Source organism: Pezoporus occidentalis, unplaced genomic scaffold, assembly GCF_034315485.1.
Source record: "Pezoporus occidentalis ecotype Australia unplaced genomic scaffold, CSIRO_AGI_Poc_V1 ctg130, whole genome shotgun sequence".
Lineage (NCBI taxonomy): Eukaryota > Metazoa > Chordata > Aves > Psittaciformes > Psittacidae > Pezoporus > Pezoporus occidentalis.
The window spans coordinates 1,042,824-1,058,970 of NW_026913104.1; the positions used below are offsets into that span (position 1 = coordinate 1,042,824).

A 16,147-nucleotide genomic window follows, 5' to 3' on the forward strand; every position below is an offset into this window, starting at 1 on the left:
GCCCCGGGGGCACCGGGCCGTGCCCCCAACAGCCGCGGCCCCCCGAGCCGCCCGCCCCCGGGCCGGGTTCACCGCTGCAGGGCTCCCGACCCACCCCGTGCCGCCCGCTACCGAGGAGCCGTCCTCTCCCGGGAGCAACGGCAGCGGCCGGACCCACCTGAGCTCTCCGGGCTGGAGCGGGCGGCAGCGTCGGGCCGGGCAGGACCGGGCTGGGCTATCACGGCCCGGTGCTCCGGGCGGTGCCGGGTGGGAGCGAAGCGGAGCGGGCAGCGTGTGCGCAGAGCGGGGCTGCTGCACAAAGGGGAGCGGGGCGGGACGAGGCGGTGCCTGCCGCCGGCGGGGGGGCGCGGTCAGCCCGGCACGGCCCCCCCGGGAGAGCGGGGATGGGGCCGCGGTGCCCCCATAGCAGAACGGGGGCAGCCCCGGAGCCGGACGCCGCCAGAGACGGGGGTCGGGGCGGGCGGGACGTGCCTCGCTGCAGTCGGGGTGCGTGGGGCCCGCAGGAAGGGCGTGCGGGGCGCAGGCGGGAGGGGAAACGCTCGTCAGGGTGGGGAACATCCGTGTCCGCACCCGAGAGCTGGACTCAGCCCGCGTTGAGCATCTGGTATGGAGGCAGCTGAGCAACAGGCTGCCAGAGCTTCAGTGAGGTTGATAGAAAGCTTGTGTAGATCAACTGGTAAACATGGTGCAGGAACTTCTCTTTCTTGCTTCAGGAGCAGAAGGGTGTTGCTGGGAAAGGGCTCCACACTTCCAAACCATGTGGCCAGTTCACAGGGCTTAAGTCATGTTGCTCAGCCACATTTTAGGGTCACCCTTGCCAGACCTGCTGGGCAGCGGGCAGCTGGGCCTGGCTCGGTGGTGCTAGAACCTGGTTTGGCTTCAGGTGAGCTTAGGACCTGCATTGGCTCCACCAGATCCAGCTGCAGAAAACCAGACCCTTTGGGGCTCAGCCAGAGCAGGTCAGGAAGCAGCAGATACTTCAGTGAAGACAAAACACCAAGAGAGAGCAAGGGCTGGACCCAGTGCAGCTGTCACGGAGCTCAGTGGAAACCCGCCAGTTTATTCCCATGGGACAGCTGGGTACGTTGGGAGGAGCAAGATCCGGGAAGGAGATGTGTTTAATATAGCCCTGCACAGTCCCCAGAGGGAATGCATGTGCCTGGCCAGCCACAGCAGGGAGGGGAGCCCTGGTCCTGGCCCTGCTTGGAGCCACCGAGGCACTCACAGGCTTTGGCCAGGGCCAGATGTGGCTATGGGCATCTGCAGCAGGAGCACAGTTTGCTGAGCCCTGCCCTGCTGCTGACCACAGCACCAAAACAAGGGCTTGGGCACCGTGTCAGAGGGGCAACTGAGGGCACTGGTGGGCATGGCAGAGTGCTATGGGGGACACTGCTCCTGTTGAGCCAGGCTGGCACACCCTGTCTGCTTGGCTCCTGCTGCTGCCCTGGAGAGCCATTTCTTCTTGTAAAAACACCTTAGCGATGCTCTCATCACTGAGCTGGTTCATTCCTTAATAACTCAAATGCATCTTAGATAGGAATCAGGCAATAATGTCACGGAGTCCATTGTACATTTATTTCCCTGTTTCCAGTAAAATATAAAAGGAAAATAAACCAGCACTGGCATTTCAAGGCAATTATTCAGAAGGGTGAAGAGATACAGAGCAACAGAGAGGAGCTGGACAATGTCAAGTCTCCTTTAATACGTAAGGATAACATAAGGCTGTTCGTTATCCTGCAGGGAGCGAGGCAGGGATCAGGCAGTTATAATCAAGTTTCGGGCTTCTCTGACCTTACCTGCTCCTCAGCTGTTGTTGAAATAGAGACCCCAGGGTGAAGGTAGGAAGTGATGGGTCCTCTGTGCTGCTCCCATGGAGGGACAGCAGCTCCAGCAGTTGCTAATGGCAGACATCTCATCTGCAGAGAGAGAACTGTACCAAGCCATCGTTCATTTACCGGCAAAATTGGGCCATATCTTTTCTGGTGTAATGTGGGCTAACAGCCCCGAGGCCAGGCAGATGATGCTGGGCTGAGCTCCTCATACTATTTGTGTCAATAGGAGCCATGGAGCAGGCATCTCCCCCCTGCAGTGCAGTGATGCCTGGCAGGAAATAGGGAAAAGAGACTCTTGCTCTCCAGAGCTTTCCCCTCCAGTTTTAAGGTCTTTCCCTTCTAACACCAAGCTTGCAAAACTGTGGCAATGCAGCCCTGAGCCTGGTCAGGAGAACTGAGCACTGCCAAAAGTTGTGTGTAGCCATATGGCTGCGTTTAACCCAATAACATCGTTTTGCATCAGCCTAAGTCATTGCCTGTACTCGGAACAACCACCAGCAAAGCACCAGACCGTGCTGGAGCTGCTGAGGGCTGTGTTCCTTAGGCCAGCACAGCCAGGGTGGGTGTTGCACAAGCTGGAAGTCCAGCGACTCCGTGCCAAGTGATGATGTTACTGCCTGTGGAAGGGAACCAAGGCGAAACTATGGAAAAAAACATTTTTGTAGAGAAACATCATCTCTGAAACGCTATAAACAGAGCAGTTTGACACAACAGAACAAAGCGCTATAAAAGGAGGGATTGGGAAGAAGGGCTGCTAATGGGCGGTAATTCACATGGTGCCCGCCAGACTGCGTTTTTGGCATTCACAGTCCTTGGGAACACTGGCCTGTGATTTCCAAAGCACACAGGGCTGGAAACAGGCAGATGTGGGGCCACGCTCAGGGCCCCTCATCTCAGAAGATGCCCCAGAGCAGCTTTATGAGAAACTGATCACTGTCTAGAAACCTTCATCCCTCGGGAAAACACAGCAGGAAACACCATTGGTGTTTAGAAGAATTAAATTATAAGGGCTGAAATAATTTTTCTGCTTTGAGAGACTATTTCAGAGAGCAGAAGAGCAATAACCTATGAGATTCACAGCAGAGGAGCAGGTCCCTCCATGTGCTGAAACAGCACCATTACCAGGAGCATCCCTCTCCGGCCTGAGCTATGGGCAGCTTGTTGCCAGTAGCAGGTTCTTCCTCCCCAGCTGACTGAGCAGCAGAGGCATTATAATGTGAGAACAGCCCCTTGTCCTGTGCTGGAGGCTCACACATGCCGTGGGAGGTTTCTGTGCTGCTGCTCTGACAAGCAGCTTTGAGGTCAGGCTGACTCAGTGCTTCCCAAAAGGCAGCAGCTCTCATTGTCTGGGGCCAGGTCTAGGGCAGCCGACAAGCACCTCCCTGCACACTGGGGCCTGCTCCAAGTCCCAGGGAGGGTTGGGTGCTTTCTGCACACACAGATCCGGGCTGGACCTGCTATCCCAACGCTGAAATGCAAACCACAGCACCCTGCCTGCAGCTAACCTTTTCCACGGCAGGCAGCCGGTTCTAGGAACCCAGGGGATGCTCCCAGGAGGTGAGATGGGGATGTGCCTACAGCAGCCCATGCAGCACCCCAAGATTTCCCATCTTTACATCTCCAGCATGCTTATGAGAAGTGAGCCCTCCCAGGCCACAAAGAGCCCAGTGAATCACGGAATGGTTCAGGTTGGAAAGGACCTTAACATCATCTAGTTCCAATGGCCACACTAAGGAATGCAGGTCAGAAGCCGGGAAACAGAGGTGGACATCACACTCCCATGCAGGGGAGGGAAGGGACCGCTGCAGCTGGAGCTGGTGCAGACAGGCTTGTGAAGCAGCTTTCAACTACTTCAAAGTGAGCTCCCCAGAGCACCAGTCCCTCCTTTAAAGTTTCCAGCTGCAAGAAGATGGGTTACAAAGAACCAGCACAAGCAACCTTTCCTCCTCCCAAGGAGGATTCAATGCTAAATGCTCATTACTGCCAGTCCTCTGACACAGGCCAATTGCAGAGGTTGTGCAGCCTCCTCAGGGAAGTGTTTCATCCTGCATCCACAGCATCCACAGAGCCCTTCCTGCAGCTCCCACAGCATCTGGGCACTCCAAAAGAGCCATCTCCACACAGGGCACTACCAAAACGTTTATTGAGTGCAGTGGCCAAGCACCCCAGGACCCCTCTGCTGCTGACCACACATCTGGGACAGGAGCCTCAGCAAGGGCAGCAGCCTCTTCTCACCCAACAGGCACTCGCACAGCCAACCTGGAGGTCTCCCATAGCTTCCACAGGGAGATGCTGGCACTTGTTTCCTTGGGGTTAATGTGTCCCCTCTCTGGCGTGAACAGGGAGGTAACGAAAGACATCCACAGTGGTCAATGCGCTAAGAGCGAGGTCCAGGGTTGGCTCTGCCCCGGAGGTTGCTGATCTGCATCGCACTCCACCTCAGCCTCTGGCTGCTGCTGGCCTCTGTGACAGCCCAGAGAGCAGACCTGCCCCGTGCTGCTGCTGGCATCCTCCTCGAGCAGGCAGAAACAGAGCCCAGCCGCACGCAGTCCTGGAGCGAGAGCTCAGACCCTATCCACAGCACGGGAAATGCACAGACAGGGTTTTCTCTTACAGGCACTTCCTAAACCTACCTGCCAACGTGAGCAGCTACTGCTCCTCGGGGCTCCCTTTTGCTTGCCTCCCATGGAGAGAACAGGGAGCATGGCCTGTGGTGTGGGCAGCACCATGCTGCACCCCAGAGCAGCACAACTGTGACCAGCCACAGGCATCCCATGGCATTCCTGCTCCTCACTTCCATCCACCACCTCCATGGGATCGGCAGGCAATGCCAGCAGCCCCTCACCCGCTGATCCTGCCAGGAAGCACTCAGGACACCCCAGTCCGGACACATCTATTTACATGAGAAGCACCAGAAAGCCGTTGCGGGACCAGGGTTGGGTGCGTGCTTTGCCACCAGCCCCCTTGCACGGCTCGAGGGCAGAGTCGCTTTGCAGGTGCTGTATGTGCAGAGACTGGGCACAGCAGCAGGGCCCTGGCTGCAGGCACAGTCCAGAGAGAGGTGGGGGGATCTGTTGGTAGCATCGTGCCCTAGGAGCAGCCAAGGGCAGGGGCTTGTGCTGGCCTGAGAGCACAGCCCAGGCAAGCGTCCATCCCGGTGTTAGTCATTCTCGCTCTGCAATGGAGAGGGAATAGCAAGGGTGAGGGGCTGGGCTGGGGGGAAACAGCCCCTCTCAATGCACCCCGATGCACCTGACGAGCCCCCCAGCCCTGACACATCACCTCACCTCCATTTTGCTGTGTATCCAGTTGAGGAGCTTTGTCACACGTGTGTAGACGCCGGGCTTGTTCTTCTGGCCACATCCTGTTCCCCAGCTCGTCACCCCAGCCACATACCAGCGGCCGTTGTCCTCGCAGACCAGGGGTCCTCCACTGTCACCCTGTCACAGCAGATATGGGAAATGCTCCTCTGCTGGTACTCAGCCAAAGGACACCATCGTCCCACCTCGCCCTGTGGGACCCCCACAGCTCACCTGGCACGCATCCTTCCCTCCCTGCAGGTACCCGGCACACATCATCCGTGGGGTCAGGTACCCCTCGTACACCTTGTCGCTGTTGCAGATCTTGTAGTCGATCAGCTTCACCTCGGCCTCCCGCAGCTTCGGGGATGTGTTATCTGCAAGGCAGGAGGAGCTGTGGGGCAGGGTGGGCCTTGTGCCCCCAACACACCCGAGACCCTCCCAGCACCAGCGTTTCTGCAGCAGTGAGGGAAGAAGCTGGTTTCTTGCACTGTGGGAACAGCCCTTGAATACCACAGCAGAGCCAGGCTGGCTCCTCTTGCACGCTGCAGCATGCAGGAGAGCCTGCATCCTCCCTCACCTTCGTTCTCCCTGGTCTTCCCGAAGCCGGTGATGAAGCAGGACCTGCCGGTCTGGAATCGCTGGCCGTACATGGGGAGGCAGGCTGGGCGAACCTGAGCTGGAGCGAGACGGGATGAAAACCGGGTGAGAAGGAAGGAATGAGTCACCAAGGGAGCAGAGCTCCTGCTGTGGTCACCAGCCCTGTGGCCAGGGAGGAGCACGGTGCGCAGGGAGCACTCCCCCCCAGTGCCCACCCGGGCAGGGTCTCTGCTGGACCCGCAGCCCATGGCAGTGTGAGCACCAGGACCTGCCAGGGCAGGATGGGATGGTGCCCAGCCATGGGAAAGTAGCATGGGCACAGCAGAGCAGGATGCTCCAGCTGGCAGCAGCCCAGGGAATGGTTCCTCATGAGGGGACAGAGCTGCCTCTTGCTCCTGCCCACTGCCAGAATCTCTCCATTCCCCCCTGAGCAGCAGCCCCACAGCAAAAACAAGCTGAGAGGCCTCACCTGAGAGTGTCAGCGGCCTGGAGAGCTTCATGAGAGCGATGTCGTAGTCATCGTGATCATCACTGTAGTTGGAGTTGATGATGACCTGGGAGACGGGGATGGCCTCTGCTTGCTGCTTGAGGTCTGAGACCCCACCGTACACCTTCCAGTCATCGAGGATCTTCATGCTGTTCCTGCAGGGAGAGGTGGAGGCAGCAAGGAGTGAGACGTGGGCCCGGGCTGAGTGCCTGAGCGAGGGCACTCAGCAGTGGTTAAACAGCAGCACTGCAGCAGCACTCACATGAAGAAGCAGTGGGCTGCAGTGAGGACCCACTGCGCGTCGATGATGGTGCCACCGCAGATGTGGACTGGCCCGTACTGCACGCTGACTTGCCAGGGCCATTTGCTCACAGAGGTCTCCTTTCCTCCAATGATGCGGCCAGAAATCCTCTGCCCACAGGCTGGAGGGAAGAGCAAGGCTGAGAGAAGGGCCCAGAGAGAAGGCAAAGCCTGGAGGGGGGTGTGCAAGGCATCCCCACCACCCGTAGGCACCGGCAGTGCTCAGTTACGGCCATAGGGGCCGGTGGACACCCCGGGAATGCAATCATAGCTTTCTATTACCCAGAAGATTTGCTGGGAAACATTCCCTATTTGCCCAGCCCTGTGCAAAGAAGGGAGGAAAGCAGCTCCTACCCTTGGCCATTGCCCTGCCAGCCAGCCCCTTACTTGTGCATCGCAGGGAGACGAACTTTCCCGTGAGACACTGCGAGCTGCAGGAGAGAAGGGGGAACAGAGCCTCAGACACAGCCCCACGACAGCAGGGCAGGGGCAGGAGGCAGCGCTGCCGGGTACCTGTTGAGGCTCTGCTGGATGGTCTCATGCTCGTTGGTCACCGTGAGGCTCTTGCCAGAGATGTGCAGGGGAACGTATTCGGTCTGCGAGGCACTGGGAGGTGAGAGGAGAGAGCAGTGAGCCTGCCCTGGCGAGGCATTGACCACCCAGTCCCTACACACTCAAAGGGGGACAGAGTGAAACACCCAGAGCAGCACCAGACACAGCCTTCCAGCAGAAAAGTGCAGTGCTGGGGAGAGAGCACAGCAGACCATGCGCCCAGCCAGTGCCCATGGGGTTGGCAGGGCTCCACTGCCCAGGATAACAACCCATCCTCAGGGAATTACTTCTGAAATCCCAGCTGCTGGCAGGTCTTTCTGGAGAAGGAATCGTCCCAGGCACTGCTGCACACCGGCAGCCACTGGTTCTCCGAGCTGGAATACACTTGGAGCAAGGACTCTTCGGATGCAAAGCGCACTGTGGGATGGAGCAGGCGGGTCAGTGGTACCCCGAGCACAGGGGCTCCCCTCGCTCCCACCACCCAGCTCCCGGTGCCTCACCACAGCCCAGCTCATCGCTCCTTTGGGAGCAGTCGACGACGCCGTTGCAGCGCACGGGGTTGTCCTTGCAGCTCTCGGCAGGTTCCTTGTACACGATGCCCGTCTGTGACCGCCAGAACATAACTGAAAGCAATGAACGCTGGGGTGAGCAGGGGCTTGCTGCTGGCAAGGGTGCTGTGAGCCCCCCGGATGGGAGTCTGGAGGAGGTCTCGGTGCATGGGGCACCCCCATACACAAGGTGTGAGCTGGGTGCAGCACTGGCTTTGAGGCCAGGCTGAAATGCTGCAGGAGGAGTGGACCACTCTGAGCATCCCTATGCCAGCCCAGCATCATTAACCCCACTTAACCTCTCACTTAACCCCTCCCTTAACCCAGTCCTAGCTTGATCCTGCAGAAAGATGCATCAAGCCCACCAGCAGCAAGATGTTACAAGGATTGAATTCCCCAGTGCGTGTTCCCGTTCTAGCTATGGACTGCACTTTGTCTGACAGGTCCTGCCTGCTAACCCTCTGTCTCAGGGAGGGCGAATGGGGATGCTGCTGGGGGTGCCAACTGGAGCAAGCCCAAGAGGCGGATCCCCTTTCCCTGGCAATCCTGCTCCTGCGTGTCCACCAGATGTCAGGAACGCTCAGGGAATGGGAAGGGCGCTTCTCTGCCTGCTGCCTCCCGGCCCCGGGGTTTCCCTATGGCACTTCCCAGCGTAGATGTCCCACCTTCTGCTGACCCCCAGGCAGCCCTGCACCACCCCAGGCTGGGACCCCACTCACACAGGAGGATGAGGGCGATGAGCAGCACGATGAGGATGGAAACACAGAAGATGAGTGCAAGCCGTCGCTGGCTCATGCAGGGAGCTCTGAACATGGAGGATCCTGGCAGGAGGGCAGAGGCAGGGTCAGGGGGAGCCTCTGTGTCCCCAGGGTGCCCAGACCCTGCTGCCCACCAGTCCATGCCAGGAGCTCCCCAGTTCCCCATGCACACTGCTCAGAGGACCCATAAGACATGGGAGAGCAGGGCCACGCACACCCCACACTGCCCCATAGCATTCCCCCATCCTGCCATGGTCCCTGTCCTCTTTCCCCCAGCACGCTTCACACCCCTCGAAACACCATCCTGTGGCTGAGGCTTGTGCCAGCAGTGGGCACAGACACCCACTCCCGCCTCCCTCCATCCCTGCCCACCCTAGGGCCAGGGAGGCCAGAGCCCCCCCTCGGCACCATGCTCTTACGTGTGCTCTCACAGGCCGTGCAGGGCGCCGGGGCTGGGCTGGACTCTGGGCTGTAGGGCTTGAAGCTGGTGCAGAGCACGTTTTCTTTAGGCCTCAGGGGTCGGGAACCGAAGATGTTGCGGGGTGCAGAGGCATGGAGGCTGGGAGGCGCACTGCCGGGCGATGCAGTGGTCTGCAGGCACAGGACACCCTTACTAGCAATGACTGATGCGCACCAGAGCTGCCACCCTGCTGCCCAGGACATGGACCAAGCTCCCCAGCATGGGCATCCAATGTGGTGCCTATTCCTCCACAGCACCACGAGCCACATGGATGGTTACTGCTGTTACTGCCTCTTTCTGTACAGGAAGCCGGAGCTGTACCCCATGTGGGACAGCTGAAAACCTCTTTGTCACAAAGCTGCTGGCCAAATCTCCCAAACTGATCACTTTGATGAGAGTGATCAGCTGAGCACTTGGCATCAGGTCAGTCACACTGTGGCCCAGTTCCATGAGGCTAGTGCCCCAATTTATGTATCTGTCCTTAATTAGCCATCTGAAAAATACGTGGCAATTTCCAGTTGTTATTTAGTAAGACTTAATAATCAGTGTTTTCCAAGCCCTGAAACATCCTGCATCCTGGAATGCTGCTCTGCAGTTGTGTCACTCCTGATCCACGAATTTCTAAAAGAACACGTATTTGTTTCCTTTCCTTAAGATGCACTCTTCCAAGTGCTCCATCAGCTGCTGAAGCAAGAGCCTCTCATTTTCCTTCAGAAACAAACTGCGTACAAAGCCCAAGCCAAATGCTGTTTCCTCTGCCCCTTGTAACATCTCAGATACATCTCTAGCAATAAGAAATGGCTGCGTGCCTTAGAAGGATGGCAAGGCCATCACCAGCCAGCACACAGCACTGACAGCCCCTCCTGGGCTTCATCCTCAGCAGGTCACCCAACTGCCTCGCTCCTCAGCCCGTCTCCCAGCACCACACAGCCACAACAAACCACCTTTACACCAGCCTGCTCAAGGGAAGCCAGTCTGATTCGGGCTACATCCAACCCTAAAGAAGTCCCTGCATCCTTTGGCAGCAGAGCGCAGCTTGGTACCCACTCCCAGCCCCACCTCCCAGGGAGCTCTTACCAGCCAGCGGTTGGCTCAGACACGTCCCTCTGGAAGCCCGTGCCTGGGTTTTGGCCCTGCAGTTGCTAGAGGTGACATTTCCAGGTGACCAGAGGCATCCCTTTTCCCTGCCAAGCCGGCGAGCAGCACGCGGGATGGTGCCTGCCTCTGGGATGGGCAGAGAGGATGGGGATGCTGGGCAGAGCGGGAGGACTGCCGCCAAGTCACCCCCTACCAGCTGGGTTTCCTCTACTCCCGTGTTTCCTGCTGGGAGTAGGGAGCCTGCTCAGGCTCGTGCCTTGTGAATCGGGCTGTGCCCTCTCTCGCAATGCAGTGGTGTAACTTCCTGGGCATTATCCCCTGAGTCACGCACCCGGCGTGGCCACGAGCGCCCTGCACAGAGCCCGCCTCGGCCCGCGCTGAGCATCACAGGACACAGGACACATCCAGCGCCTCTGCTGTGCCTCAGGAGCTGCTCGCAGCCGGGAGCATCAGCCGTGGAGCCGCAGGCACAGCACCACGGGCTTCAGCTCCTTCTGCTGCCTGCGGGCCCTGGGCATGGCCACCACTAATGTCTCCTAGCCGCCAAGAGCCACCTCCCCATCCCATCAGGGGATCCCAGCAGCTCTCTGGTCTCCTGCATGCAATGAGAGCATGTTTGTTTCACAGCATCGCCCACTCTTCCTCATCCCTTACCATCAGCAGCAGTAACAAGCCTGAATTTGCTCAGCCTGGAGCCAAAGATCAGTTTCCCTACACCCGAGTTCCATGTGGGCCAGCTCAGGACATCCCTGCTGCAGGCTTGGCTTCTCACGGCTCTCCCAAAGGTGCTGGGGAGCTCCTTGGTGCTCTGAGGTTGGGCTGGCACGGCAGGGCTGCAGAATGCCTGCAGTGTCCTCCCCTAATAAGCTTAAACAGTCGTGCCAGTGGGATTCGAGTTCTTCATGCCATGAAACCTCCCTGGGTAACCTTAGTGCCTTGTTAGAAAGGGGATGCAATCAGCAAAAGAGCCAGAGCTGCAGCAGGTGCTGCTCCTCTGTAGAAACAAAGCAATGTATGGATGCCAGGAAGCCTTCCTAGGAAAAGAACATCTCCCTTCTAAGAATCAGTGAGGTTTTTGTCAATACCCACACAGTACCATTCACACTGCCATTTGTACCCTATGTCCACATCTTGTGTTTCCCATGCCCCATCCTGCAGCAAGTGTAACCCTTCAGCTAACAGATGAGCAGAATTAGTGCTATAGAGGGCAAATCTTTCCAGCTCCATCAGTAAGCCAGTGGCGGTGGATGCTAGAGCATTGCCATCTCCAGTGTGCATAGGTTTGAAATCAACACCTAACTATGGTATAGGTTACATTGCTCTCAACACTCCTTAGCAGGAAACACAGGTGACCTATTAGCTACTTATTTCCTCCAAAGGCTAAAGTCCAAGTGGTTTTTATTTCAGATCTATCACAGAAGCTCACAAAACTTTTACCACAGGCCACTGGTAACCAGTAGAACTGGTTGCTGTTGCACAGCTACTGGAGCACAGAACAAACTGCAGTGGCTTCACACAGAGACTTCTGTTAAGGAACGTGCATTGCCCTGGTGAGTGAGCAGCAACTTCTGCCCACAAACCCTTTACTCATCCTTTGCTGGCTTTTGAGTAAAAGTCAGACGTGGAGCCATGCCTTATCTTGCACGCGTGGCTGTGGTTTGAGCCTTGTTCTGAGCATCCTCCCTACAAACGCTCCACCAGAGCGTTATGTGCTGCTGTGGCTGGTGTCTGAAAGCCAGGCATGGGGGAGGGAGGCACAACCAGCTCCTTCCCATGGCAGGGCTGACCTTCCAACAGCCGGGAACAGGGACGCTGGGGATGCAGGGGGACTCTGTCTCGCTCCTGGGCCTGGGGGATGAGCAGACAGTGCCTGTCTTTTGGCTGAGCCCCTTGCTATACCTGTCATGAACAAAAAACCATCACACTTTCTCTGCTATAAGGCTTTGAGCAGAGCTGGGCAGAGCACCTATGCCACAGACAGCAGCACCACAGTAAGCCCACCCCCTTTGCACCTTGAACTACCACTTGCACTGCCCACCCTCCATGAATCTGGACTCACTGGCCACCAAATCCGCAGCAGAAGGCAATCACCAGGGGCAGGACGGTGCTGGCTGGAGGCTCAGCATCTATGCCTGATGGGAGGAAAGGCAGGGAAACCAGCCAGCAGCCAGTTTGAGAGTGGGAGGGAGCATGGAAGCCAGGCAAGACCTGAGGTGTTGCAACCAGAGCCGGCACCCAGCTCTGGGCTCAGCAGCCACCCAAGGCTTGGAGCATCAAGCGGAGAAAGAGGCAGGTGAGTTTAAATAGCTGGCCCCTTTCTTATCGGCAGAGATCCATCGCGGCAGCTGCAGCCACTCTGTAGCACCCGGTATTATTAGGGCTGTGCAGGGCACCTGATAACTTCCCTCCGTCTCCTGTGCCAGCAGCTGCTATTGTTCAGGTAGAGAATCATCTGTTAACATGGCTGTAGAGAGCAGACCGTGCTCAGCAAGCACACAGTAGTGACATTGTCCTCGCACTCACCTGACACAAAACCCTCCCTAGCCTGGGAAAGCTCCTGTTCCCTCTTGGTGATACCCATCCTATGGAGCCTCCCTTCAAGGGGCAGATCCCCATCCTCAGGGACAAATCAGGCAGGAGCTGCAGGAGGGTGCTCCTGTTAGATGCCGTATAGGGGCGACACACAGGGAAGTGAAATCCCAAAGCACATAAGGGATATTTTCAAGTGCAGATGACAAGTGCCATTGACTGAGTCATCCCCAATAGCCAGGGACAGCTTGGTCTATGCCTGTGTGAGCAGCTCTTCAGGCAGAGAGATCAGAAAATGTTCTAGGGGGTGAGTAAGGCACAGACAGGCCAACCAAGGCACAGAAAGATGAGGAGATGAGGGTGGCACCTGAGACTCCTAATGGACCATTTAAACCAGGTGACAAACCCAGGGTGGCCCAGTGTGAGTATCCAGTATCAGGTAATTGCCTCCATACGTGGGCATGCCAGTTCCTGCCCCCATCTCACCAAGCCACAACGCTGCTGCCTGCTTTTGGTGGTACCCAGGGCTGGGATCGTGCTGCTCAGCAGTGCTGGGGGCAGGCCAGCCCATCGAGCCCCATCCACCCCGTCACTGCCGGCTCTGCACGTTCCGGGTGGTGCAGTAATTACCCACCGCCTCGCCCGGGCGGGCTGAGCCCAGTGCCCGGCTGGGGATGGATGTTTTCCCCATGACAGGATGCTCAGCTGAGACCGAGCAGGCCCTGGGCAACCCAGCCCCAAAAGAGCACAGGGAAAACTGCCAGGAGAGTGGGAAAGGAGAGCACCAGTGTGCTGCCACTGCTACTGACCTGCTGTGGGAATGTCAGCGGTGCAGCTCCCATGGGTGCCAAGCGGCACTGGCTGCCACCAGCCCGTCCCCCTGGTTCGAAACTCACTCCAGTGTGGAAGAGCAGCTGTGCCAGGGGCCCTAAGGCCTCCTCTGCTGACACTGGGAATGCTGGCGGCATTCCTCCTCCCTCCATGTGCCGAGGGGGGCAGGAGGCAGCAGCCCCATAGGCAGCTCAATCCAGGTCCTTCTCCCCTCTGGCAGCAATAGGCTATGAAGGGAACGCCCCAGAGAGCAGGAGGAGACACTGGGCCCTTCACCAACCCCTAAGGAAAGCGGGTCCATACGGATACAGAGCCGGGTCGGAGCTGCCCGTGCCTTACCAGAGATGGTTTCAGGTCCATGGGCCAGTGCAGGGCTGTGCTGTGCTCACAGCTCCGGCACAGCCATCCTTCGCCGTGCGGAGCCAAGTCAGGTCCGTGGGGACGGGGCAGAATGTGTTTGGCGAGCGGGCGCGTACGTCAGTGCCAGCGCCGGGTGCGGAGGGAAACCAGTTCGACCAGCCCGTTTCCCAACTGCTCCAGGCACAGCCTGCAAAACACCTGCCTCTGCTGCCGGCTCCCCCAGCCAGGCCATGGAGCAGGAGCCTTGGCTATGGGAGCAGAGGAGGGCTGGCTCTGGGGATGAGCAGCATCCTGGGCACTGGGGTCCCTTCACTGCTCTCAAGGTTCTCCTTCTCCTCTGTGTGCCCACTCAGCACATCTCCTGCTCCATCCGAGGGAGACGAAGGGATGCGCAGCCGTGTCCAAACCAGCTAAACCATCCTGTGAACCCCAGGGGCCTGAGAAGTCCAGAACATCCTCGTGTGGCTCGGCAAGGAGGAAGGAAACCTCTCCAATGGCCTGGTTCCAGGAGGCTCTGTTTGGTAGCATGATGCCTCCTGTGAGCCCCATCCTGACACTGTTTTCCAGGCACATTTCTGTTGGCATTAATCATAGCATAAGTCCCTTATTCATCTGCTCCCCACCCACACCTGTTCATCCGAAGGGCAGGAGGCAGCAGCGCCATTCGAACTTGAAGGAAACTTGCTTCAAAGCCCCCTTGATTTCAAGGCTAAAAAGCCCAGGATGGGTCCCACTGCCCCAGGATTCTCCGTCCCATCCCTTCCCAGAGGGATCAGTTCATGCCCTTCACCTCTAGTTTTCACACAGAGGCCTAACAGCATATAGAGGGCTCTGTCCCGCCGGGATGCAAGGGCTCACAAGAGGGTTTTGGCTGGGGTTGCCCTGAGCTGGCCTTGCCTGCGTGCCTGTGCTAGCTGGCACATCCTCTTCTGAAACGGGGTTCTCAGAGAGCAGCTCCAAGAGGCAGCTCCAGGAATGATTTGCTTGTTGGTGTTTCTGCAAAACCACCTACAGAGAGTGAGTTACAGAGAGCCCTGCGTCTGGGCTTGACCCCAGCAACCTGATGTTAAATGTCACAGCGCGCACAACACCTCCCGCATGAAATCCTGCTTGCTGGTAACTGCTCCAGGAGCCCTGCTGCACACTCCTGCCCTCCCAGCTAGCCAAACGAGGTGCTAATAGCACACAGAGCCTGGGAAAGCCCAGCAGCTCTTCCACACTCTGCTCTGACCTCCAGGCATGAGGGAATGGTGAAAGGATAACTCTGCTCTCCCAGGCAAAGCGCTTTGTCCTGCGGCAGGGCTGTGCCCATGCAGAAGCAGCCCTCCAGCTCCATGCACTGCCCCATGGACCTGGGCAGCCCCTTGGCTAAGCGGGTGCCCAGGCCTAGTGGGGCTGCTGCAGCCCCAGCCCTTGCTGTGCCAGAGAGGAGCTGCAGAGGCTCTGGTGAAAGACCTGCTGTGCTGTTGGACTGAGGTGATTTCCAGGTTACTAAACCCATGGGTATTCCTATGCACAGATGAGTCAGTTATTTTTAAGATGAAAAGGAAACTTGGCGGCTTTCTCTAGGGCTGTTGATCCATGAGCTCAAAACCTCTCCTGCTGACATGCAGGGCTGCTCTTCTTAGTGATGCTTTGAGGTGTTTTAGGTGGTCAGCAACGCCTGATGTCTGTGTGTATCACCAGGTCCTTGTGCTGGGGCTGCAGGGACTGCACAGGACACAGCGGCATGCTGGGCAGGGGATGCTGTGCTTACCTGCCTCTGGTTGGGAAGATGGGTCTGCCCTGTTTTCCCTGTAGTCCCTCTTAGCGGAGCCGGTGGCAGCAAAGGTAGCACCATCCTGCAGCCTCAAGTGTATTTCATGGAGAATGAGGGCAAAGCAGTGACAAGATAGGGATGCTGGGAAGCAGCTACACCTTGAGCTATGGAGCAGGCAGGCACTGCTGTGTCCAGCACCAGCTCCTCCCGTGGCACCCTGCAGTACAAGCATCACGGGTGGCTCTGCTGCTCACGATCCAAGTGTTCAGCAGAACTGTCATTTCTCCTCTGCTTGTTTCATTTTCCTCTAAATTGCCAACCGTTCCTCCTCAGCCTCTGCACCGCTCACCCGCAGCATCAGCCCCACGGTGTCTTTCCACAAGGCTCCCTCCTTCCGCATTTTTGGTCCCGTTGCTTTTGATTTTGGTGTCCTTACACAAAAGATGAGCTGTGGTTTTGTGTGGGATGGGCTGTGCTTCACCTCAGAACTCCGAAGTCAGCGGTTGCCAGCTCTGACTCACGAGCTGATAGAAGAGTGACAGCACATCAGATCGCTCGCAAAGAGGGAGGAATAAAGCCAAGCTAGGGTGAAACCAGGGAGGGATCTGCTGCTGGAGCAGTCCTCCCTGCCCATCCCCATGGCTGGTGCTCAGCAGAGGAATTGCCAAGGGAGAGCCTCTTCTTGTGCCAAGCATCCAGCACCACAACCACCACATGCCCTCATTCCCCATAGC

At 57.8% G+C, this 16,147-nt stretch overlaps 1 protein-coding gene across 4 annotated transcripts; it reads right to left on the reverse strand.

Moving 5' to 3' along the window:
• Positions 1 to 3,959: 3,959 nt before the first annotated feature.
• On the reverse strand, positions 3,960 to 13,859 carry TMPRSS13 (transmembrane serine protease 13). Of its 4 annotated transcripts, none has more exons than XM_062608619.1 (13): positions 13,634 to 13,859; positions 8,796 to 8,967; positions 8,338 to 8,439; positions 7,571 to 7,693; positions 7,358 to 7,487; positions 7,032 to 7,124; positions 6,873 to 6,949; positions 6,481 to 6,640; positions 6,201 to 6,373; positions 5,712 to 5,810; positions 5,366 to 5,508; positions 5,120 to 5,272; positions 3,960 to 5,007 (listed from the first exon to the last, which is right to left on the reverse strand). In XM_062608619.1, exons 1-13 carry the CDS (start codon positions 13,652 to 13,654, stop codon positions 4,993 to 4,995), a joined length of 1,461 nt encoding a protein of 486 aa, XP_062464603.1. In that variant the 5' UTR covers positions 13,655 to 13,859; the 3' UTR covers positions 3,960 to 4,992. The 4 variants fall into 4 exon arrangements, with proteins under 4 accessions (XP_062464603.1, XP_062464601.1, XP_062464602.1 ...); XM_062608617.1 differs by lacking the exon at positions 13,634 to 13,859 and adding an exon at positions 13,360 to 13,514; XM_062608618.1 differs by lacking the exon at positions 13,634 to 13,859 and adding an exon at positions 13,360 to 13,511 and having other exon boundaries at positions 6,906 to 6,949.
• Between the last annotated feature and the right edge of the window lie 2,288 nt (positions 13,860 to 16,147).

What these genes read in the sequence shown, in the direction of transcription:
- TMPRSS13 (XM_062608617.1), bottom strand. Translation starts at nt 13,446, where the DNA reads ATGGAGGGAGGAGGAATGCCGCCAGCATTCCCAGTGTCAGCAGAGGAG. An exon ending in GAGCGATGAGCTGGGCTGTG is followed by an intron (nt 7,488 to 7,570) that starts GTGAGGCACCGG and finishes TCCATCCCACAG; the next exon opens with TGCGCTTTGCATCCGAAGAG. An exon ending in ATCCAGCAGAGCCTCAACAG is followed by an intron (nt 6,950 to 7,031) that starts GTACCCGGCAGC and finishes TCTCTCCTGCAG; the next exon opens with CTCGCAGTGTCTCACGGGAA.